This window comes from Eleutherodactylus coqui, chromosome 9 (genome assembly GCF_035609145.1).
Source record: "Eleutherodactylus coqui strain aEleCoq1 chromosome 9, aEleCoq1.hap1, whole genome shotgun sequence".
Classification (NCBI taxonomy): Eukaryota; Metazoa; Chordata; class Amphibia; order Anura; family Eleutherodactylidae; genus Eleutherodactylus; species Eleutherodactylus coqui.
In genome coordinates, this window is record NC_089845.1 from 81,894,524 (window position 1) to 81,920,457 (window position 25,934).

The 25,934-nt window shown below is 48.0% G+C and overlaps 1 protein-coding gene across 1 annotated transcript in view; it reads left to right on the forward strand.

Moving 5' to 3' along the window:
* Window positions 1-2,049: 2,049 nt before the first annotated feature.
* Window positions 2,050-25,934, forward strand: part of NPC1 (NPC intracellular cholesterol transporter 1) — a 54,458-nt gene continuing 30,573 nt past the window's right edge. The window contains exons 1-5 of the mRNA XM_066579619.1: window positions 2,050-2,151; window positions 20,423-20,545; window positions 21,160-21,266; window positions 22,586-22,761; window positions 23,434-23,601. Of these exons, the coding sequence (XP_066435716.1) occupies window positions 2,098-2,151; window positions 20,423-20,545; window positions 21,160-21,266; window positions 22,586-22,761; window positions 23,434-23,601 (628 nt within the window). The 5' untranslated portion in view covers window positions 2,050-2,097. The remainder of the gene's footprint in view (window positions 2,152-20,422; window positions 20,546-21,159; window positions 21,267-22,585; window positions 22,762-23,433; window positions 23,602-25,934) is intronic.

Below are 25,934 nucleotides of genomic sequence, written 5' to 3' on the forward strand. Positions count from 1 at the left end.
TGCTAATCTCAAGAACATGAGTCCCGTGTCCCCCGTCCTCTTACCTTAACCCCCAGCAGTGAGGAGGAGACTGAATTAACTGCTGGTTGTGCAAGCACACTAAAGGCCCTTTTACACGGGACGATTATCATTGGTAGTTCAAAACCCTGCATTCCCGCAGGGCTTTGAATGATAGTCGTTCCTTGTAAATGCATGCAGAGATTGAATGATTGAGCGAGAGTCGTTTAGTTTCAGCATGCTTGAAAACCGAGAATAGAGAGGGGGGGGGGGAGAGCGGGGCGAGAACTCTCCTCCAGCCTCCCTGCAGGCCACGCTCCCGTGTAAATGGACCCTAACCCTCCATTCACTTTCAACAGGGCTGCAGAGATACCTGAGCGGCAAGTGCTTTGGTATTTCCGCCAGCCCCATTGAAATGAACGGAGCACCAATAGTGGCAGGCTCGACCTGCCTCTATTCATTCTGACATCACAGCGGGAAATAAGAGACCCCCACAATGACAGGCAGAGGGGGACACGGGATCCCCGTTCTTGCGCCTGGCAGAGGTCTTACCCCACCGATCAGCAAATTATCCACAGGATTGTGAAAAACTTGTAGTCTAAGTACAATTCTGTGTGCATGTATCCTTACAGATTATTTTATGGCCACACTTGTCCCACGCTCTCGTTATATCAAATAAGTGATATATAGTCAGGTAGACGTCATATGTCACCACTCGCTGAGACACGCTATTGGCTGAGACTGCTGGCAATGCACCTGAGTAGTAGCAAAATCAAACAGAGCAGGGCGTTGGGTAAACTTCAGGGCAGAGCTCCTCGTACGCCAGTGGTGTGATCCACAAGCCCTCCTCCTGACTCCTCCTCGCGTTATACTCCTTGTCTAGGAGGGTGATGGCAGTAATAGAAAGCTTATTACATGTGCTAGGCTGTGATGCTGGAAGAAGGCAGAAAGAATCTGGATGGGATGTGCTGTAGATGTTTCTGAAACTTGTAAGCAGGATCGAACTTGTAGGGAAACTTTAGTAAAAACTTCAGAATCCCTAATTATGGTCTCTTGCTTACATACTGCAATTATGTCACTCTGCTGCAGCGGTTCTATAGCAAAAGCTGATATGGCTGCAACGTATGAACACAGCCCGGGTATTATCCTCAGCCCCATTGGAATGAATGTAGCGCCAACTGCGCACTCAGCCAACGCTGCGTTCATTCTGACGTCACTGCGGGGAGAAGTAACACCCACAGTCACAGGGGGACGAGGGACTTGATATTGGCAGGGCTTTCAGGGGTGAGACCCCCGCTGATCAGCGACTTAGGGCAGGCTCCCATGAGCGTGCGGTAAAACGCTGCATATATAGCGCAGCGGTTTACTACGGTGTAGACACGCTTGTTTCGGCAATTTTTGCCTGCGCATGATGGCGTATCTCACGCGGCCATGCACAGGCTTCCTAGTTTCATCTTATTTTTAATTTCCCACGCTGTTGCTTAGCGACGTTGCGTATACACGCCGCACATACGCAATTTCATTGCGTATGCCCACACCCCTAGAGAACAATAGGGATCTATTGCACTTAATACGTGGTAAAATAGAACATGCGCATTCTTCTTTACTCACGTATTACGTGCAATGAAAGAACGCTAGTGTGAGTGTAACAGAGAAAATCTATGCGAGTTGCCGCAATGTACCGTGTATTATATAGTGCGCCATTCGAATACGCTCGTGTGCGCCTGGCCTTAGTGCAGATAGGACATAACTTGATCTCTTGGTACTTCCTCCTTAAAGGCTGTGAAGAACGTTTGGAAGCATTTTTTTTCTTCACCAGGTTATATGCACACTGGGGTTTGTACCAAAAGATGCAAGGCACACTGCGTGGGAAGATCGCAGGGCACACTGCGGTTATCACTGACTGCAGGGAGTCCCGTGCAGAGTCCGGGCCGGCAGGTAGAGGCAGCAGCCACGCGCCGCTACACCCGCCTGGCTGCTCTCCTCCCATTGGCTGCCGGCCGTGAGGGCGGGAGGAGGCGGAGCCGTACAGTCATCAGCCGGAGACAGTGAGCCGGCGCAGGGAGCGGCTTCCTGCCTACAGTGCCCTACTACAGAAACATGGCGGCCTGCTGCCTGCTCTCCGCGGTCCTCCTCAGCCTGCTGGCCGCTCAGGTAGGTGCTGGGGGCGGTGTAAGGACTGCAGATAGTGCTGGACTGTATATGGTGCTACAACCTCCTCTCCGGGGTCTCCCGGCCGCTCCCCCCGAGGATGGGGCTGACCACCTGCCTGTTACATGGAGTGCTGGGCAACCAGTAGCCTGCAGAGCGGCGCTCGTTAGTTCTGCTCCGGTCAGCAGAGGGTCATTATACTGCGGCTTATCTCCGGTTCTCCGCAGGTCCTGCGCCGCTGTGAACGGACCATAAGTTCATCGCCATTTACACGGGGCGATTATTGTACGATAATCGTGATGTCGGAATGCCAAAAAACGTTGTTTACTCTGTTATCACTTGCTTTCAGCCCGCATAAAAATCACTGCCGGATCGCTGTGTGTGATCGCCACCCGTGTAGAATGTGAAGCAAGAAGCCCGCGGTGATCTGCCTGTGTAAGCGCTCAGCGGTGGCGTCGGCGCTTGTGCAGGCGTTTAGCCATCAGTCGCTCCATGTAAACCCAGCGCTGGCCATGGAGGTGATGGGGAGCAGCGGGATGTGTTTTACGCTCTCCCTATCCCGCGCATGCGTCTCCTGGTGACGTCTGCACACGCAAACCTATAAGTCTATGGGAGAACGCTTGCACAGCTATCTGGAAAGACTCAGGTTCTCGTGCCGCAGGCGGACAGCGTGACTGGGAGAGCGCGTATGGAACCTGCACCGCTCAGCTGCCCGTCGCCTTGAGGAGGGGGGACAGGTTCCCTTTAACCCTTTCCAATCCAATTTTTTTTGCCACGCTCATTTTTCCCAGCTCCAATTTATTTTGTGCGGGAAAGAGGTTGGTGGATTACTTGGAACAACAACATAGAAAACCAGACAAATAAGATACCTAGTGATTTTTATTAGCACTTTTAGATAAATTAAAAGGTTTTTATTTATTTTGACTTATAATTTTTTAGCGCGTGATACTTTTTGAAACAAATTGCAGGATGAAGTCCAGGCTTTCTAGTACATGTTTCACAGTAAGGCTTCCTGCAGACGGCCGGGTCAGATCCGGCTGCGAGAATTCTCGCAGCGGGACCCGACCCGAGCGTCTGCAGAGAGCAGGGCGGGCACTCACCTCTCCCGCGGCCCCGTCTCTCTCATGTGCCAGCTGCTGGGCCGCCGGCGCATGCACAGAGCGGGACCGGCGGCCGGTGAGTGACGTTTCTATGCAGGGCTCTGCGAGCCCCGCTCAGAAATAGAGCATGCCGCGATTTGTTTGCCGTGCGGCCGTCTGCCTAGGATTGCATTTGTTAACGCAATCCTATGGCAGCTTCCAGGGGTGGAAATTCCGTGGGAAATCCCGCCGCGGAATTTTCGCTCGTGTGCAGGTGCCCTAAAAGGTGGTTTCTCTCCTTCCCACTTTCTCATTTCTTTTGCTCACTATTATGTGAATAAGTGAGCTGGAAACAGCACTGATCAGCGCTGGATTCTTCATTTACTGAAAGCCAGATGTTCCTTCTCCTCTGCCCTGTATTCTCCGACAATACAGGAGGGGAGAAAGAACATGAGTGCAGTCAGTAAATGAAGAGCCCAGCGCTTATCACTGCTAATAGTGAATGCCCGAATGTGCTTCCCTCCCCCACTCTGCTGCCGGAGAACACCCGACACACTTTTATGTGAATAAGGCCGCCTGCACACGAGCGGGTCGGATCCGGCAGCGAGAATTCTCGCCGCGGGACCCGACCCGAGCGCCTGCAGGGACGAGCGCGTACTCTCCCGCGCCTGGCGGCCCCAGCTCTTTCATGTGCCGGCTGCCGCGCAGCCGGCGCATGCGCAGACCGGAGCCGGCGGCCGGGTGAGTGCATGCCCCGCACAAAAATAGGACATGCCGCGGTTTGTTTGCCGTGCGAGATTTCGCGCGGCCGTCTGCATAGGAGTGCGTATTGTAATGCACTCCTATGCAAACTTTCAGCGGCGGAAATCCCGCGGCGGGATTTCCGCCCGTGTGCAGGCGGCCTAAGTGAGCTAGAAACAGCACTGGACAGCGCTCCATTCTGCATTTACTGAATGCCCCCCGTTTCCAGCTCACTTACTGACATAAAAGTGTGTCGGGTGTTCTCCGGCAGCAGAGAGGGGGAGGGAAGCACATTCGGGCATTCACTATCAGCACTGATAAGCGCTGGGCTCTTCATTTACTGACTGCACTCATGTTCTTTCTCCCCTCCTGTATTGTCGGAGAATACAGGGCAGAGGAGAAGGAACATCTGGCTTTCAGTAAATGAAGAATCCAGCGCTGTTCAGTGCTGTTTGCAGCTCACTTATTCACATAAGTGTGTCGGGTGGCCTCTGTCAGCAGAGCGTGGGAGGAAACAGCATGTCGGGTCTGTCCCGACATCGGAGCTATAGAGGAAAATGATGATGTCGGGGCAGCCCCAACAGTGGATTGGAAAGGGTTAAGGGTGCGTTCACACATAGCGGATTTGCTGCGTAATTTCCGCAGCAGGAAAAAAGTTAGCAGCAAATCTGCATTAAAAACCGTGTCAATCCAGACCGAGTGATGTGGAGTCTGTAGCAGATCTCACCCACTCAGCTTAAAAGCAACTGAAGGGGGGTAAGCCGCAGCAAATGGTGCAGAGGTCAGTAAAACCTTGTCCCCATGCCATTAAAGAACTAACTCGCCTCTCCCCAATCCGTACATCTCCCACGGCGCTGCATGGTCCTTGCTGCTTTGTTTACAGGCTGCAGTCCTGCCCAGTTTATAGGATATCACAGCCGCTGCAGCCAATGACAGCTCAGTGATCGAGTGCAGAGCCCTGTCATTGGCTGCAGCTCCTGTGACATCCCACAAACATGCTGGGGCAGCTGGTAAACGTGACGTCAGAGAAAACGGGTAGAGGGCAGTAGATGCCAGTTAGTTATCTTATAGCATTGGGGACAGGGTTTTACTGAAAATATACAACTTGGACAATCCTTTTTAACCCTTTGCAATCCAATTTTGGATTCAGGGTTTCCTAGGGGGCTTTCTCTTTCTGCCATTATACAATGGCGCCATCTGCTGGCTAGAGCCAGCACTGCGGAATGAGACATGCCGGAGAGGCCCCCTGACAGCAGAGCGGCCAGTAATGTACAGTAAGAATACCGTGCCGGACGTCTTCTGACATCGGAGCTGTACAGCCTTCAATCAGAATGTCTTTAGACATCAGACAGTGGATTGGAAAGGGTTAAAGAGTCTTCCAGGACTACACTATTCATGACCTATCCTTGGCGTAGGTCATCAGTAGTTGATCGGTGGGGGTCCACTTCTTGGGTTGTGGCCAAATTGTGTCTGAAAAGTCCCTTGGTCATCAATATCGTCCCAGCCAATCAGCTGTTTGCAGTGGCCCTGGCACTTGTGCCTCTTCTCGGTCCTGTGACATCAGTTATTGGTCACATGACCCATACGTGGCTCAGTCCAGTTAAGGTGTATGGGACTGTGCTGCAGTACCCTTCACCGCCATTACATAATGTACGCACCGTGACCCCTACAAACAGCTGATCAGTGGAGCTCCCTGGAGTCAGACCCCACCACGCTGATATGGTATCAATATTTAGTTCTGGAAAACCCCTTTAATTTTAGAGCCATGTCCACATCTGAAACCTCCTTTCTCTTTGGTCATTGGGGCTCAAAGCAAAGACCTTGGGTTTTGCTCCTGCCACTAGGAGGCGGGCACTAAGTGAAGAAGTGTTGGTTCCTCCTACCAGCTATACCCCTTCCTGTAGCTACTAGACTAAAACCCCCTGTAGGGGGCAGACCACCAGTTTTTGCAGGTATTCTTGGATTTTGGCTCGGGTTGCTTGCCTTGGGCATAGAGGACGATAGTCCCCCTGTTAACTCACTGAGGAGGGGTGGCCGCGTCCATCTAACCTCCCTGCTGTTCTTGCTACCGCCTGAAGAAAAAGTGGCACAGAGAAGCCATTACTCTTCTGTGGCCTGGCACTGTAGTACCCATGTATCTAGACTGGAGCTACCTCCTCCACCGAAGGGAGGTGAAAAGGTAGAGGTTATTGCTGTATATTATCTTGGTTTACCACGCTTTCAAGATGGGTGAGTATTCTGAAGCCACTGCCTCCTACCCTGCCCGCCCACATAGTCCTTCTTTGTTCAGTTTCCCTCATGGCATGAACCTTGGGGTGGGAGAGGCCCCAACCACAGTATCTTGGCATTGCCGGATCTTCCTTGGCCCGGTCTCCCACTCATCCATCCCGTAGCTCTGGCGGCGCCACTCAACCCAGTTGGCTGCAATTCTGCAGGCATGTTTTGGCTACCGCAGTGCCGACTTTGCTCACCGGCACTTCTCTGCGCCCCCCCCCCCCCCCCCCCCCGTCTTGTCCGCATGCATTACGGCTAAAGTGGATTCGAGGCAATCTTCGCAGGAGCCAAGAAAGAAACCGTCCTTCTTTGCACCCCTGCCTCCATGCCCACATCGGCCGAATCACATAAAGGGCATTCCTTACATGGGTCGGTGGGGTGGAGAGAGGACATCTGTTTTGAGACATTTGGCTCGCTCGTGTACTGGATGCTTGAGTATGACGGCCGTGGTCGTGTCTGGAGACCTCGGGGTGAGCGCCTCAATGCTGCCTTTGTGTATTTGGCTGCAGTCTGACTACCCCGCCCATCAGAATGATTGACCTCCCTCTCTGACCCCTTTCGCCAACTATTTGCTTGTGTCCACAGGTTACGCCTTCACTGGACGTTCTTCCTCGATCGTACCATTCTCTGTATATACTTGGCGCCTTGACATGACAAACCACCACCATCTTGGCCTTCTCCTCGTTGACATGAACATACATGCTTGGCCGAGTCTGCATGGTTTATGGTGGTTTTGGGAGAAATGACTATCAATGTCTAACTTCACACGGACGAGCGGGTTATGGGGCCGTGAATCCTGCCCCATATCACATTCGCTATCCATGTAAAAACACCGAGGATGTGGGCAAAACGGCCTCGCGTCACTTCAGGGAGCCTCCATGTGGCTGCTACAGCCACGGCAGAGGATTGTGGAGTTTTTCCCATTGCCAAACCCGTTAAAAACAACGGGTGCTGCGATACAAGACCATGCAGCCAGATAGAACCTCGCGACTTGTTTCCTGCATAGCATCGCTTCCCAGTGCCATGCAGGAAAACCTCACGAGCCCTGAGGCTTCTACCACCATGTGAGTCGGCTATGGCCAAGTATGGCAGCGATTGTGCATGACAGCATATCTCGCGCACGCGATTATATGCTGTGTGACTGGTTTTAAATGGAAGAGCATGGAAAATGCTCTGCTTTTTTTCATGCATGTATTACATGCAATGTATATGTGCTGATATCTAATATATTGTATATGTGACTGGATCAGTGAAGATCAATGTACTTTCATAGACCCCATTCACCACTATGCGTGTAATCCGTCTGTGTGAACGAGGCCTCCCATTAGATTCGGAGCTCGTCGCTGAGCCCTGTGTGTTGGGCCAGGGGGACGGCCGGCGGGGGTGAGTTCATGTATCTCAGCTGACTGTCATGTGCAGCGCTGTCACTGCTGACCACTGAACTACTGGGACTGAATGGGAACAGTGTGCTGCTGGCTCAGCCAGGATATGATGGCTCGTTAACCCCTTGTGTGCACCACTGGGAAACTCATATACATGTTCTAAACAGCTGTACGGTGCAAACCTGGAGCTTACACACATGTACCATGTTACAAGGTTTCTTCATGGCTGACTTTTTTTTTTTTTGGCTTGTATACCAGACATGTGCAATACCGCAAATGAGGAATGAGAATATTAATGTGCAGTCATTTTGTTGAACTTTAGTAACCCCTTGAGGACACACTCGTCATTTTTGTTTTCACCTCCTTAAGTTGTATCTTTCTATGGTAACGTAAAATGTATTTAAAAATTTCTCAATGGGGTGAAGTTGGAAAATGCAACTGTGCCATCCTGTAAGGTGGTGGTGGTGGGGAGTCTTGTTTGTATAGCGTAGACGGTGCGGCAAAAATGACATCAACTCTTTTTCTGTGGGGTCAGTATGATCATGGCAATGCCAAATTTATTGACATATATTTTTATTTTAAAGTAGTTCAAAAAGTCCTTTAAAACCTTTTTTTTTTTTTTTGTTATTTGCAGAACAAGCTGTAGTTTTGATTTGTAAGGCAGTAGAAGGCATACCGTGGTATGAATGAGGCCTACGGGTATGTGCCCATAATGCTGCTTATCCTCTAGTAATCTCATCCACACGTTGTGAAGACAGTCCGCTCCGTAAACTGACCCGCAGTACATATCTCACCCTGAGAATGTGTGGCCGTCCGCTCACATTGTTTGCTCTGAAACCTGGTTTGGGTGATGTGAAACTGCTGGCAGGTTTCCCTTAACCAGTGCGTTGCTTCCAAGGTCCTCCTGCCTCACAAGGCTGCTCTCTCCTAGTTGGCCTTGGTTTCTATATCGGTGACGTCTCGTTTCGGCTTGGAGCACATAATTTGTATCTCAGGACACAAGGTTAGGTTGGTGCAAAACAAAACCCACGTCTGCAGAAGCAGAGCCTGGAATGTCGTTGCTTTGTTCTGCAGCCGTATCCACAAACTACCCATAAACAGTCCAGTAAGGCCTCATGTCCGCGACACGCACGGACACCACTGATGAATCCCTCCATCATGCCGCATGGAGAGGGAAAATACATTTTCTTACCTCTCCAGATGAGTGCGGCTCTCCTCCATGCAGGCCGGATCTTCTTCTGCCAGGCGGATGTGCTCAGCACGCTGGCAGCGTGCCGCACACTTTAAAAAAAAAAAATCTCCTGCTCTCGGGCGGATCCGCGGCACTGCGCAATAACAGCTGTGGAAGCCGTTCGTGCAAAAGATCCGCAGGAAATGGAGCATGCTGTGGTTTCTTCCCGCATAAAAAAAATCCGCATCCCCACCTCCAAGCTTTTTCCCCACCTCCCTAATTGCTTCTAACCTTCAAAATGGCAGCGGATCCGCGAATGCGTTTAAATGTATCTGTGGATCCTAAGCTCCAATAGAGATGAATGGAGCAGGCTGTGATCTTTAACCCTTTCCAATCCAATTTGTATCCTGGTTTTCCTAGGGGGCTTACTCTTTTTCTGCCATTATACAACGGCGCTATCTGCTGGCTAAAGCCAGTACTGCATAAAGGTGGTACATTGGAAAGACTTCGACAGCAGAGAGGCTGGCAATCTACAGTAAGAGAACCCCAACAGATGTCTTCCAACATCGGAGCTGTACAGCCTTAAATCATAATGTCTTCAGAGGTCAGACAGTGGAATGGAAAGGGTTAAATCTGTGCGGATACTAAATAAATGCAATAAAATCAAATCTGCAGACCTAAAATCAGTTGTGGAAGCCTTATTCATTTCTATAGGCGGCGGTCCACGTGGATTTCCATGTCTCAAATCTGAGCGGATTATGCAAATAAAATCTGCAGGTGGACATTGGGCTTAAGGCCTCCTGTTCACAGGCACACAGCGGAATCCCGCAGCGGTTTCTACCTGTGCCCGCAGCCACGAGCATACTCGCCTATCTGGATGCTGCGGGGCTTCCCTCTGTTGTGGCTGGATCTTCTTACTTCAGCATGCGCTGTGCACACTTAAAAAAAAAAAAAAAAATCCCCTGCTCTCCCGCGGATCCGCTGTACAGCACAAAAACAGCTGCAGCTGTGCTGCAGACCTGCATGCCGTGGGGGGAGGGGGGGCAGTCACTTCCGCATGCTTTTGTTTGCATCCCTATGGGCTTCTGAAGCTGCGGATCTCCCACGCGGGAGACTCACGCAGATTTTATAATTAATATCCACAGGTGGACGTTGGGCCTGAGGCCGGGCTCACATGAGTGCAGTTTTTTGTTTTTTTAAATTTCCCACACCGCCTAGCGATAAGGCCTCGGGGTACCCGCGTCATACGTCGTGTAATTGCATATGGGTTGTTCGTATATCTGCAACCATGAAGCACAATGGGCTCTAAGGATACGTACCTGCAAGTGTGAAGGGAAATTCGACGCTACATGCCTTTCAGTGCCCGCATATTACTGTGAATTGTCCACCCCCAACGCCGAACATGGAATCCGCAATTCAAATTCGGTCAGGTGAGGCCGGCCTCAGGGTGGCTTCACATCTGCACTTGTGGTTACACCTTCCTGCTTCGCTCAGGGAATCCCCACGGCTTAATACCTATGTCTCAGGACGTAAGCGAAGGGACCCCGTTGACTGTAATGGGGTCTGCTTGGTTTCCGCTGCCCTGCGTTTGGACGAAATATAAAGGTACTATGTACAGTGCTCCTTATCCCAGTGTCTGCAGCAGAACCTCCAAGGCGGATGTTCCACCGGCCTTATGAAGCGGACGACCAGCGGCATGTAAATGCCTAAAATATACCGTTATTACAGTGTTAATATCCTACATCACCTGGATTAGCGCTACATGTGGATGGAAGCGGAGGGTCTTGGGGTACGTTCACATTGGATGGTTAAAACCGCACGCTGCTTTGCTGGGATTTGATGCTGGTTTTTGATTTGCGGTTCTACTTTTTATTGCATGACATAAAACCAAACCGAATCTCGCACGTTCCTTCAGGTGATGGTTCAGACTTTTTGCTATACCTTCACATCAACCTCTCTGTCTAAATACAGCCTTACAACCCACTGCGGTTCTAGATTCATACCCTCTTGTATGTTTACATAGCACGTTAATCCTCAGTGTCACAAGTGAGAACTGGCTAAATAATCATCAGTTTTGGTATAAAATGGGTAAACGTGTAGAATAATATAGCTTGAAACATTTAAGGGCTCACCATTCAGACAGCCAACTTTCTCATCTGAGTGCCGTCTACTTCACAGACAACGCTCAGACTTATTATAGCAAATTGGTCTTTTCACATGGAACGATGGTCCGCATGGGGAAAAAAATCACAGCTTACCCGATCCAAGGAGCAGAATCGACCGTGGAGCGCCCACTGCCTGCGGGGATCGGTTAGCACCTGGACGTGTGTCTGAGTTGCACCTGAGAACCTGAAGGACAAATTTCCTTCGGCAGTCTGAATATGGCCTGTTTATTACATGACCTCTGGTTATCTAGTGGGGGTGTAGTCATTCCCTTGCGTTTTTTGAACTGCAATTTAAAAATAAGAAAAAAAAAATAAAAAATAGTGCGACTGTAGCCTTCCGTGCCATAGGCAGGGTCACTATCCAGAATTCACACGTTGAATCTGACCCGCTCATGTGAGCCCGGCTGGTGACCCTGCATAGGGTGTGTAATTTGTATTGCGTATGACCGTGTACCTATGCAGGCAGTACAGCTTTTGTCGCCCCCCCCCCCCCTCTAGTTAGCTTGTATTGCGCTTGGCCAAGGCATGGGTACCCAATGTAATTGCAAATGGGCTGCGGGTAGATACGTGGCTATAGAGCACAATGGGCTCTGGCCACGGATTTTGCGGTAAAATAGAATATGCTGCGTCTTATTTTCTGCAAGCAGATTGCTCAATTTCAATTTACTTTTCTGTTGACTTTCATCTTCAGTCTTCATGTGTTCACAGTGCTTGTGTGAAATGTGGCAGGACTATCTGGGTCTGAGGAGGCGAGAGGAGCGGACTTTGGGGACTAATGCCTGGTTTAGACACGATTCTCACTCAAAAGACATGTTTTGAACAATAATCGTTGTGTGCATTTACAGGGCAAGGTGATTGCACAAACTTCGATCAAACAGCAGTTTGACAGTTTTGAGCTATCACTTTGCGCTCCGAGCGGAGTATACAGAAGACAAGCAGGGCTGCTTGTCTTCTGTATACAGATATTGTCTTCTCGGAGTGCACAGCTGGTATCCAGATGAGTGCTCCGAGCAGGGTATGCAGAAGGCAGCTGGATCGCTGTTTTCTGCATACTTCTACTGTGTTCACCGAGCGGGATACCAGCTGAAACAATGGTATCAACGGTATTCCACTGAGAACTTGGCTCACGGCACCGATAAGGCTCATCGTTCTTTCAGCTTGCTGAAAGACAACGATGAACGACTTGCTAACGAAAGCTGCATCATATTCGTACATTGAGACCCAACGATTCTCACACACAAGACTGCTTTTTGGCTTTTTTTTTTTTTTTTTTTTCTTTTTTAGCAAAAATCGGTGGGTCTCAATGGGCTGTGAGCGGAGCCGGTCCAGCATGCCCACCAGACCGCTCTGCCTTATTTACATACGGCATGGGAGGACTGGGGTGCCAATTACTGATGCGCGCTTTTATTGTCACACCAACCAGCCATAAGGACTTGACATTGCTAAAACCTGCTGCCGGGTCCCTCTAGTAGCTGGAACAGTAGTGGTAAAGTGTCTGCTGCTGAAATGCATGTAGTTAGCTGGATGCAGCTCAGCCTATTCCTTAGGCCATTCTCTCACAGGCGTATTGTCAGGGTGTCACAGCGGGTGTTTGGTGTGTTGTTTGTTGTTGTTTTTTTTTGTTTTTTTTTTGGTGCGTATCAGTTGTCCTAAAAAGAAATCGCAGGCATGCACACCAAGATAATACAATGTCATGCGTATGCGGGCACGCACCGTCATGTGAGCCCGGCCTTAATAAAATCAAAGACATTGGTTTACTTGAATTCTTAGCATTGTTCCCTGTCAGGCTCTGACGGATGCATGTTGTACTTCAGCTATTGGCAGGCGGTAATACATACTGTGCAGTACTGGAGCTTCTCTAGTACCACCGTATATTGCGGGGCAATGCCTGTTTGTAAAGGGAAAGCTTCCATGTAATTCGAGCAAGAGCTATCGAAAGTTCCAGTGCGCCAGGACAAGAGGGGCACTTGATGCCCACTTACAGACATGAGTGCTATGGGTAAACACTTTCCACTGAGACCCTTGAAGTATTATGCACCCAGTGCTGTCCTGTGACTACATACCTCTTCTTGATGTCTGACTATTTTCAGGTTGCTACACTTGGCTCAGTCCTAGAATGACACATTGTAACCGGCACAGTCTCCTTTTAAAGGGCAACTCCACATTTTAATCCTGCAGTTACCTGTATTGCTGGCTAACTGTAGTAGATTTTTAGAAGTCCTCATGCACCGAACAGTATTACTGGCCCATGTTATATATCCATAAAATCTGCATGTCTTATATGTGGGCTTTTATGCACATTTGGCTTTTTGGGAATCGTATTTGTTCTGATTTCCTCCTATCAAAACTTGTGTGTGTGTGTGTGTGTGTTCTCCTCATGCTCCACCCCTGGTGACATCACAGATCCTACAGGATATATAAAACAGAGCCTGACCCACATAAGAACGAAGTTAGGGCTCTTAAAAGGAGAGGAAGAAAATTACAAAACGAGAATCTAACTAAGCCGTTATTATCTCAGACAGAACTCTGTGGTCCTGAGACACCGACCTACAGCCACCACAGAGATCCGGTGGGCTGAAGGACCTACGGTGATGTCACTACTGTGTGAGGATCCATTGTGGACTTTTGAAGAAAGTACTGGATAAGCTGACAGCAGCTACCAAGACCTGTGATGACGTTACCATCATGTGATCACCTGTGTGGGTGGAGTCAGGGATCACATGACATGGGGCGGATCACTGTATCCAGGAGTCTGCTGAGCTAGTGGTGTCTAGAAATTAACGTGTGGGGGGGGGGGGGGGGTCTGGGCATCAGGATGGATGTAGTAGAGCTGTGTGGGAATCGGCATGGATGTAGTAGAGCTGTGTGTGTGTGTGTGTGTGTGTTATGTCTGCGCATCAACATGGATATAGAGTTGTGTGGGGTCAGGATGGATGTACCATATAACACAGCTGTGTGGCGCATTGCACCACTAGAAACACTGGTACTGTAACTTCCTAATAATTACTAGTAGATGTGAATAGACTGAAGAGTTGGATCTGAGTGCAGGTTCATGAGAACCCCATACAGGTGCCATATGAATATCGTTTTTCATGGGGAAAACTGCTTGAAAGAAGTTGCCTGTTTGCATATGGCTCCATATAGGACTACAGTGGTGCAATTTGTACACCTTTATGCCTGTCTCACATGAACTGATTCAAATTGTGGATTCCGTGATCATCGTCTACACATGATACACGGGCATTTTTAACCCATTGACTTTCGCCGTTGCGCTCACACTTACAGGTAGGAATTGCAGAATCTCGGCATGCTCTATTTTACCGCAGATTGTGTGTATGAGCTACATTGATCTCTATGGATGCATTGGTCTGCAGTGCATACGCAATTACATTGGGTATGGATGCGGATTCGTACGCAAGTTGCTAGACCAGATAACTAGTGTAAAGCAGCCAAGCTAGCAGTATCCCATTCTGAAGGCTCTCAGAGCAGCTCCCACCATGAGGGCACAAGTGTCACCTGAGCGATAGGAGGGTGTATCCAGGGGGTTGGGCTACTTTCTGATGTCATTATCTGCTTGCGGTCATTCTTCCACACGGATGATACGCTGTCCTTAAATGTATATCTGCGCGGAAAACCGTACCCTTCCACGACCATACGCAGGTCTTCTGCTGCAGATACCAGCTTGTGGAATCCGACCCATTCGTGTGAGCCCCATCTTGCAGAGTAAAGTGTGGTTCCGTTCATAGTCAGGGTCATGAACCCCGAGTGAAAGAATACCCTACAGAAAACCTTTCCGCTCATGTGCAGGAAGCAGCGGCTCTCCATAGGAGGCTATGGGCAGTATTTGCTGTGGAATCTGGGGGCAGTTGCCGGCCCTATATTCCACAAATCATACCGGCCCGTGTGCAGGAGCCCTAATGGAGGCAGAAAAAAACAAACTGATTGGAACTGAAGGCCTTCCGTTTTTATGGGCTGGAAAACAAACGTTTTCTTCACATTTTGCAGTTCCCACGATTGAGCTGCTCAATGAAAAGCAAAATGCAGGTGTGAAAAGGCCATCCGTTGTGATCGGGTAAAGGTCATTTACACGGGACAATCACTCAAAAATCACTCGACGGAAACGGAGTGAAGATCGTCCAGTGTAACGCCAAACAATCGCCTACTATTCCTTTACTTCTCGTTAGCGCTGGCTCACTAACTGAAGGCTTGTAAGTGCTAGAAAAAATCAGCTATAAAACATTTGATTATACAGTTTTAAATAAAAAAAATCGCCTTTGACGGATGTACATCAGCGTATCAATCGGTGCCATCGGATGCTCCTGTATTCGGGCATGCTCACATTGTGGAGCTTGGTATGGGATTCTGTGCTCCTTCATCTGAATCCGTATCGCCGTGTTCATGACTCCGATTTTTTTTCTGCTGTGGATTTAAAATGCACTTTGCCGAAAAAAGACCAGCCCGTTCATGTAGAAGCCGCTTCGGAACTTCTACGCACGGATTTTGCACATTCGCAAGGGCTAAATCCACATGCAGCTCCGCGGGGAAAATGCCTGCCACAAACGTGGTGGGACAGCAGCCAGCCTCGGGGGACATTCACACACTGCGGACTTCATGCTGAAATTGTGCAGCAATGTATAAGCCAATGTAAGGGGATTTAACCAACCCCATCCACTTACAGCAGATGCAATCCTCTACATATACGACCAACGGTTTGTATGATTGGCTGCAGGTTTTCACTGTGGAGTCCCTTCTTTGCGATCCAGCCAGTAAACTCTGCAATAAAAAAACAAAAACCTTCAAAATCCAAATGTAGATTTTGGTGCAGATTTTTGTCCACAGTGTGTGATCTGATAGAAATGACCATTAGATGCCACCAATTGTTCTAAAACCTTGTTCCCATGTGAATGGGATTTAGTAGCGGCTTGGCTGTACTATGGCGGTAGTCCCAGGGCTCGGGGACTGGAGGCGGTATGTGGAGGGTGTTTTGTGCTCGCGGTGAGGACGTTGCACTTTGTCCCACAATGTCCCCCATTGTCTCTGCCGTGACACAGATTCTGCCTTCACACATGAATGGCTGATAACTGACCGCTGCTTGTGGTGTCTGAGGCCAGGACTGCTGCGTACATCACTTGTGGAGGCCTCGCTGTAGAGGGTCTAATTTTGACCCCACGGTTGTGGATTGCCGAATTACTCTGGACAGTGGAAATTTTTGTATCTTTTGGAAAGTCTTGTATCTTCTGCCAACAGGGTGGGTCATTCTGTTAACTTCTTAATATCCCTACGTTACAAAATTGTCAACATCTCAAAACCGTGCAGTGAAGTTGGTGAACCTTGTATATTAGGACGGGGTGTGTCTCCATGCTGATGAGTTTCTTCTCTATGCTCAGCGGTTACGAGTGGTAAAGTAGTCTTTGGTAAGAAAGTGGAGAAATTATAGCCGTGCTTAGAAAACTAATCTACTGAGAAGAATATGAAGGCCATCAGGTATACAAGAGCTTACTAGCTTGTTGGTTTATACGTCTTATATGCTGCCCGCCAGTGCATATACAAGGGGGTGCTGATGAGTATTAAGCCTTACCCAGAAAAAATTGAGCTAGGAAGCTGAAACTGCCCCACTATTCTACATATTCCCCCAGGATGCACTTGTGACGTCTCTGCTGCAGATTTTTAAGTCCCTGCAAATAGAATTCTTCTGACTGCTGGTCAAACCACTCATTTGCAGCATTAGTTGCCTCCAAAACACTCCCAAGACTTGTCCCTTTAGGTGTTTTTTGACACTTGGGAACAGATGGTAGTCAGACGGAGCCAGGTTGGGTGAATGGGACATCAGTTAAAAGCCTAAGGAGGTTATTTTGCTATACTGGCACCCGCAGTGTGTGACGGGGCACTGTCATGCAACTGGATGACCCCGCTCGAACGTTTATCCTTAATATTTTCTTGAGCTTTGACAATAACTAACAGTAATATGTTGCATTGATGGTTGAACCCTTTGGGGAGTAGTCCATGAACAGAACCACTGTGCCTCCATTCCTTAGACTGTTCCTTTGTCTTATCAGTTTCTTTTTTTTTTTTTTTTTTTTTAAAGAAATCTGACTAATTTCTTGCAAAATGTTTGAAAAATGGCCACGATGTCTCCTTCTGTTCAGTTGTAAAAAGTTTCGGGATCCACTTGGCTGTAACCTTTCTCATTCCCAAGTCATTGGGCATAATGGCACCAACTCTCACATGATATCCCCAGATGATATTCGGCGGTCCACCATGATCATGTCATGAATGGCTTTCACATTTGCAGACAAGGATACGGAGACAGGCCTTCCTTCCGGGTTTCTCACTTTCAACAACGAAATGGCCAGTCTTAAAGTTTACAACCCAAGGTTTAACTGTTGCATATGAGGGGCCGCTGTCCTGTCGCCCAAAATCTGTGACATTTCATCTCGATCTGATTTGCACCTTTACCTTGGAGAAACAGGAACTTGATTATGTCCTATGCTCTTCCACACTGACCGTCTTTGGAGCTGCAGTGTTCACTTTGGGCTGGGAAAAAAAAAGTTAAAATCATGGTCAGTTTTGTGGCACTGTTGTATCTTGTCTCCACCAGAATGGGTGGAGATATGCTTTGGCAGTTCTGAGTTGAAGGACACGCCCCCAGCGGCTGATTGGCTGACGCAGATGTGCCCTCCAGAGCTGGACCTCATGCCTCATCCTCCCACACACACATGCCGCTGGAAGCAGGACCAGCCCTGAAGCTGCGGCCATTACTGCTGCTAGAGTGACAGCGGTCCTCCTCTGCAACGGCTGCAGGGAGAACGGGGAGAGTGACAGTGTTGCCAGCAGCTGTAGCGCCGATGAGCCAACACAGCAGGGCCCTGAACAGCACCGTTTGTAGCCAGCTCAGCGCGGACAGGGGGAAGGGGTGTCCTGGCTTCAGCGTGGACAGAGGATGCCATGGGAGACTTCCGCAAATGTGACAGGGAGGTGGTGAGTGTAGATGCCACCCTCCGGCAAGACACTAACGGGGTCATCAGGAGCCTGCAGCTGTAAGTCAGAGACCGCCAGTGAAGGGGAGAGTCGCAGGGACGTCAGCAGCTTACATGGTATTTGGCATGCCGCAGAGGCCGACAGAAAACGTACAGGCTAGAGGGGTATGTACAGCTGTCCCTGGCCAACCCATGTCTACACCCATTATTCTGGTGGAGACCAGATACAACAGTACTGATATTGGCATCATTGAATAGAGACAAGTACACCCTGCAATGTACAGCTTCATAGCACATTTATTTATTTTCTGGGTAAGGCTCAATGCTTATCAGCACCACATTGTATGACTTGCATCCCCATTCTGATCATCTCTCTGTACTCAATACACCTTACAGATCAAGGACTCGGCAAAAGTGCTGAAGCACTAGGTGCAGCTTACAACAGGAAATGTGCAAGCTGGCTTGGACACAATAAATGCATGCATTATTTAATCAAATTTGCCACAGTTGTGGTGAAGTGTGTATTCGAGTGCTGCTGCACCATTTGCATTTCATGTAAACTTTAAAGGAACAGTAACTTTTTAGACAAGTTGTGCTCATTTAGTAAGTAGTCTGTGTGTCTTATCAATCTTGTAATATACTTTAAATTTTTGTTTTGTTTCACCACTGTAAATAGTTTGACGTGCAGCACCTATGCAAACCACTGCTGGTCGTTGGACATTTTGCTTCTCTTACAACTGGGACTTTAGGACCTCGCCTGTGGGGGAGAGTATGCCTTCACGGGCTTGGCTTCCCTGCATGCATGCTAATCTCAGATCTGCAGTCAGTGTATATACACGTTCCCTGCCTAACCTGAGGTTTTATTTACCTGATCTGCTGTACACACTTCTCTTATGTTGTAGGCATTATGTCTCCGGTCTGCTGTGGGCAGTATCCTTATTGAGCTGCTTAGCTGCTTGAGGTCGGCTGTACTCGCACATAATTCGTTGCGTGACACGCAAAAGTGCACAATGACATTGCTTACTTGCTGCAGACCGCTGATTGCCATGCATTATCTTGGCGTGTGTGTGTGCGCGTAATACGTGCTAAGGTAGAGCGTGCTGCGATGTTTATTGCGTGGGTATTTCGTGCAATATGTGTAATCGGCAGCATGCGAGCCTATGGCAGAATGGTCCCTCTTGGCCCGCAAACATGAGGCCAAGAAATAGATTATACTTAGCTGTCCGGACGCTGTGGGTCACTTCTTCTTCGCAGCCGGATCTTGACTCTTCTGTCCGGCGGATGTGATTGGCACGCCAGCAGCGTGCCGCGCATGCACCTTCCTTCAATTTTTTTTTTTTCTTTCTTAACTCCTGCTTTCCCACGGCACAGCACAATAACAGCTATTGGTGTGCCATGGGACCGGACTGCTTCCATTGGCTTCAATGGAAGCCACAGGAACTGTCCATGCGGGAAAACCGCACAAAATGGAGCATATTGCGGGTGTTTTCCCGCGAGTGCGATCTGTACTCAGAACCACATTCACCATCAGTAATGCCCGTGTTCGTTATAATTTGGGTCGCAGAGCAAGGCTTACTAGATAATTGGAGACGGTGCAAGCTCTTGGTCCCCTTTACTGTAGTACCATGTTATGTCTGTTGCTGCTATGGCTTGGGTGCGAGGGGGAGGAAGAGTCATCCGGAGTAACTTTTTGCTAATCTCAAAAATTGACGAGTGGTCTTTTTTTGGCAAAAGATAAAAAATGTTAGTTGAATGTTTACTTGTTAGACTTTGAAAGAACTGATAGTTGTGGATTGTATGGGTGCAAAGGTTCGCTTGGGTTATCGGATGTGACAGGATGCCATACCTAGATAAAGGTGTATGTCTAGGGAGAAAGATGTTGTCCTCCAATGTACAGGTTACATTCTTGCATAATGGTTGGGTTCAAGCTTGAGGAGAATACCCTTTTTTAACTCCTCCATACTCCTCACACAGCAGCGCTGCAAAGTGCTGCGACTTTACTTTTGGCCGACAGACGGGTTTAGTACAGAAAATAGAATAAACTCCGCTCAAAAATCGCGGAGCTGAAAAGCAGCCTGATCGAACGGATGTCTGCTAGGCACCATTGAAAACCATGGGAACGTTCTACTGCAATTAGCGTGCGCTCAGAACGCTGCGGTAAAAGTGCCTGTGTCAGGGAGGCCATGTTTTTGGCCAAATACCTGTTGGTGTATAGCTATTCCTCCAAACTTTCCTATAAAAGAACAAAGGTTAATGCATGGGGAAATCCAACAGGCCCAATCCTTCTGCCCCCAATATCCGCCATCAAGGGGTGTTGGTACCCCCCCCATAAATATCCTGAAGGATTGGCCGACTTCTGAGTACGGGCATCCTATAAACCAGTGGCACGTTGGGGGTTTCCTTGGTTATGTAAGACTGTGGCAGCTAGAAATGTGCTTGATGATCTGCATTACACAACTTCAATATGAAAATGTCTGTCTTGCAGGTGTCTTCCCAACATTGTGTCTGGTATGGAGAGTGTGGAGAACCAACAGAGGGCAAGAGGTACAACTGTGAATACCTTGGGCCTCCCATACCCCTACCCAAAGAGGGGTATGAGCTACTTCAGGTATGCTTTCAGATCCTACAATGTCATGACCTTTGTGGTCACTAGGGGTTAGAATACACAACCTGGGTTTCAGCGGAAATGTCATGAGCCGATAGTCCACTAAGGTGACAACCGGCAATGATACTACTTGTAAACTCTGTAAAAGTACCTTGACATAGGCTGATAGTCGCTCGAATAGTCACTTTAAATAAGCGTTTTGGTTTTTTTTGTGTGGGGTTTTTTTTTTTTTTTGGACGACTGTCAGCCCATGTACACAATGCCACAGACAGGGCACTGAGCAAGTAGTCACTCAGTTCTCGCTAGTCGTTTCTTTTCAGCTTGCTAAAGAGGAACAAATGCTGAGCGGCTTCTCCTTCAGTATGAACAGGAGTCACTCGATGTTTGAGCAACTGCCTGTTTACAGTGAATGGAGGTGAGCGGCGGGCTGGAGCGATCCCGGCCTACTCTGCCTCCATTCACTTGAACTATCGCTTCAATATAAAACACAGGAGCAACAGTTGCTGGATCGGCTGTTCCAAGACCAAGTTCACTTAATGCATTGATAATTGAAAAGTAAACTAATTTGTTATTGACTATTAATTTGCAGTGGATTAACTTTTCCCCATGTTTCCCAGCAACTGTGCCCATCCTTATACTATGGAAACGTCAGCCTGTGCTGTGATGTACAGCAGCTCAACACTCTGAACAGCAACCTGCAGCTCCCCTTGCAGTTCTTGTCCAGGTAAGTGGGGACATGTTTCTAGTGCCAATGACTCCTGTAAGTACTCGCCGCCTCTAGTATGTGATTACCTCCTAGTACAGATATAATAGCTGCAGCCTCAGCGGTGTGGTACAGGCCAGTTTCTGGGCACATTACAGGGCATCTGTTTTGCCTGAACTGCAGACTTGGACCGGTTTCACATGAGCATATTACGGGCGGATTTAACCCATAATATGCATGAGTGTCCTGGCCCAACCGTTGGTCTACTGGCCTGATCTCAAAGAATCAAGGATCCGGGTTGGGTTGGAACACTCATCTGTATTATGGGCACGTACATGTCTTTTTTAATAATTTTTTTTCCTTTTTTATTTTTTATTTTTTTCTGTGAAATGTGGCCTTAAAGCCTTTTTTCTGTAAGCCTCTGGCCCCCTGCACATGGGTGGCATTTCTGCGGTGGGATTTCCGTCCGTGCCCGCCTGCATAGGTTTGTATTACAAAACGCATTCCTATGCACACAGCCGCAATTTGTCCGTGTGGAAAACAAATTGTGGCATGTTCTATTTCTGTTCGCAGAGATGTTACTACCGACGCACCGGCTCTGCTCTGCAGAGCAGATGCAGAAGAAGGTGAGTGCTGCACTGGTCACTGCAGGGGCGCGGGTCGGAACCCGCTGCGAGAATTCTCGCAGTGGGATCCGACCCGGCTGTCTGCAGGCTTCCTCTTAGGGCTTATTTGCACGCACCAAAAACGGCAACAACACACTCTGATTTCTGTCCAAATTTCCTAGATCTGTTGACTGTTTGAATGGGCTTCTCTTGTCCGCAAATGGGATCAAAATGGCAGATATGGTTTGGGGCAAAAAAAGGATGCTTGAATGGCCCAGTTGATTATAATAGGTCTATGTAAAGTCTGATGGGATGTATACCTTTTTTCAGCCGACTCAGCCCTACTCCGAGGTAGCTGGATTTATGGAAATGGCTAAACTGGCTTTCCTATGCAATTTCCGTATCTTCCCATATTAGTGAGTGGGAGTTGCGTATCACATGAGCTACGCTGTTTCCACGTTTTAGAAGTTCAGGCTACAGGGTATCTTGCTATGCAATGTGATTTCCTTAACTCCCATCCACTTCCAGGAGAGTTGTGGAAATGCCATAGAGCAGGCAGTTATGCTATTGCCATAATCTCGGCCCCCATGGCTGTCGTATAAACCGCTATCCCTGCGACAGTGACTGTATCCCTTTTACATAATACAACTTTATTCTTACCAATTATGTGAATCCTTTTTTAGAAAGATGCAAACTTTAAAAAGAACCAATTCCACATGAACTTTATTTTTTCAGGTGCCCTTCCTGCTTCTATAACTTAATGACTTTGTTTTGTGAGCTCACCTGTAGTCCACAACAGTCAGAGTTTCTAAATGTTACTGAAACCGAACCATATAAAAGCTCCGATCAAAACAAAGGGAACAAAAGCATTACAGCCATGGAGTATTTCATTGGGGAAAGCTTTGCAAATGGTAAGTAATGGGAAGACCTGCTGCCTCAGTTTAGCTTCGCAGGTCACTATTCACACGACCGTATTCCATGTGTATTTTGGATCTTTTTCTGTCAGTTTGGTTCAGTAGACCTGCAGTCAGACCAGGTCACTTGTCTATAGAATGGGCACTAAAATGTGCCTGCAATGTGGGCATGTGAATGAGTAGCCTGGGTTCATCTACTTTATACTTGAATGTGTGCACTTTTTTAGCTACAGGGAATAAAGGTAGTCATGTAAGACGTTCCTGCAATCGTTAACTTTATGCATTGAATATTTAGCTATCGGATGTAGGGTAGTCGCCAAAGCGCATAAAGGTATATGGCATATACAGACAAAATGAGTGACCTTGGGCCCCCCCCCCCACACACACCAATTGTCTCACAGGTTGGAGAACACAGACCCAGCTAATCACCTAGAAAGTTGGGCGAACCTTCTTAATGTCCTTCTCCTTGTGGCCAGGATCGGAGGGTTGCTTTAAGCAAGAAATGTCAAAAAAGGGGAAAACAAACTTTTATAATACAAGCATCCCATCTTCTATAAAATGCCCTTACGGCGGTGTACAGATGTAGAGTACTGTGCTTGTGTGCGTTCTTTATAAATGAACTTTTTCTTTGTTCCCTCTTTCCCTTTTTGTAATGTTCTACTCCTTTAGCAATGTACAATGCTTGCAAGGACGTGGAAGCCCCATCAAGTAACGTGAAAGCCCTCGGTTTAATGTGTGGGAGAGACGCACAAGACTGCAATGCCACGAACTGGATTCAGTACATGTTTAATAAGGACAATGGACAGATTCCTTTTACCATCACTCCTCTGTTTTCTGGTACAGCACTTCTTATATTCTTTTCTGTCTTAAAATGTTTGTTTGTCATTCACTTTGCTTGGTCCTAACCGCCTCCTTGTACACACTCTGAATCCCATTGGTGCAATTGTTTTAGGGGGTTGTCTACTTTTAAATCTTGGTTTACTAAAAGCCTCTCCCAAAAATAAGCTAATTACAGCCTGTGCATTCTGTAATTTATAGCCCGTTAGTCTGCAGAGAAAGATGCACAAGTTAATTAAGGAGAGATGCTCCATCAATTAACTCAATGTCCTAATGTATAAATTGGGATTTCCAAGGCTGGTTTCTCACAGGGCAGAATTGCTAGAAATTCCGCCGGCAGTTTTTATCCCGGGATAAAGCAGCAAAGTGGACAAGATTTGCAAAAATCTTGTCCAAACGCTGCAGCCAAGCCAATATAAAACGGACATGCTGCGTGGTATTTAAAGTCGCAGCGTGTCAATTTACATGGCCGCAGCAGAATGCAGGCAGCGGAGCTGCTTCAAAACTTGCCCCGAACCTTTCTGCCACGGAAATCTTCCAGAATTTGCATGCGGTACCGCTGCGGTATTTACATCCTGTGTTACTGCTGCCTGAAACTGACAATTTCCTTGACCATCTAATAGTTTTGCCCGAGTGGTACTCTGGCTACAACAAACAGACCTATCAGTTTTGCCTGAGCACTGTTTGGGTGGGGGCACTATTGTAACAGTTCTATCTTCACCTACAACAGAACTAGAGTTGCAGTTTTAGTCTTGGCTTTCAAACAAGACCAAAAATGCATTCGTAGCCCCTCTCTGTGGAGACAGAACAGGTTGAACTGGTAGCTGCATGTACTAGACTTGCAACAGTCACTTCAGCGGGGGACAAACGGGTCAACTATTAGGAAATGTCGGTATCGGGTGTGCTCTGTAACACTTCAGATCGCCCCCAAGGGAGGGAGTGACATGTAGTTTTAAGCACCTTATTAGCCCCCCTTCTCAATCGGTCGTAGAGCACCTGGGACCCCAACTAATCAACTGTTCTCTGGACCAGTGTACCTGTTCAGAGCTGATTTCTGCAGGAAGCAGTCGGCTCTTTTCCCATTGAAGAGAATGGGAACTTGCACTCATGTGCAGTTTTTTTGTTGTTTTTTTTCTCCTCCTGGAAAAGGAGTGATTAGATAAGCACTTATCTAATCAATTTTCTACTCCTAATTAGGCTTTTTATTGACTGACATCTGAGGGGTTAACTGGGTTGTAGTCAGTACTGACATCAGTTAATTTGGTTTTACAGAGAGAAAAAAAAAATCTATTATAGGTGTAAACCTTTTTAAAAAAAGACTACAGATAATTTAATATGGGTTGTTAAGGATGCATAATTAGTAGAGATGAGCGAACGTACTCGGATAGGCACTACTCGTCCGAGTAATGTGCCTTATCCGAGTACCTCCCCGCTCGTGCTGAAAGATTCGGGTGCCGGCACGGAGCGGGGAGCTGCAGGGGAGAGCGGGGAGGAACGGAGGGGAGATATTTCTCTCCTTCTCTCCCGCCCGCTCTGCCCCGCTCCCCGCTGCGACTCACCTGTCAGCAGCGGCAGCTCCCGAACCTTTCAGCACGAGCGGGGAGGTACTCGGATAAGGCACATTACTCGGACGAGTAGTGCCTATCCGAGTACGTTCGCTCATCTCTAATAATTAGTAGTAAATGTTGTTAAAAAAAAGTTTGCCAGAATAGTAGTTTTCTGTTCATCTCACATCCCTAAAATGGGATTAAAAAGAAAGTAATCAAAATGTCTTGTGTAGCCTTTTTTATGACTACCATCATGGTAAAACTTCGTCATCCCTCTCAAACAAGCCCTCATACAACCATTTACATAAGTGGAAAAGCAAAAAATATCTCCCATTGCAAAAAAAAAAAAGCCATGCCTGCTCTCACCAGGGCTGTGGAGTCGGTAGAAGTGTTTAAAAAATGAGTCGGATTTATCGAAGTCTGGGAAAATTGAGAATTTAGAGTTTAGCTTCCCAATTCCACAGCCCTGGTTTTCACCTGCAAAACACACAAGGTACAGAGTAGAAGTGGATCGCTTCGACCCGTGTAGGGGCCAGCGCTAGGATTTGCTGCCACAGCTTTCATAATCAGTGATGGTTGTTCCTGCAATTACCGGCTCTGGCCACTAAACAGGTGGAGCAGTCTGCTTCCCTGTGTGTTTTGTCAGTGATCGTTGACAGTGGACCCCCAGCCGATCAACTATTGATGACCAAAATTACATGGAAACCGCCTTTTTAGGGCTAAAATTAGTTACATCGCTAAAAGGTTAAAATGTACTTGGGGCAGCCGAGTGATGTGCCAACTAGA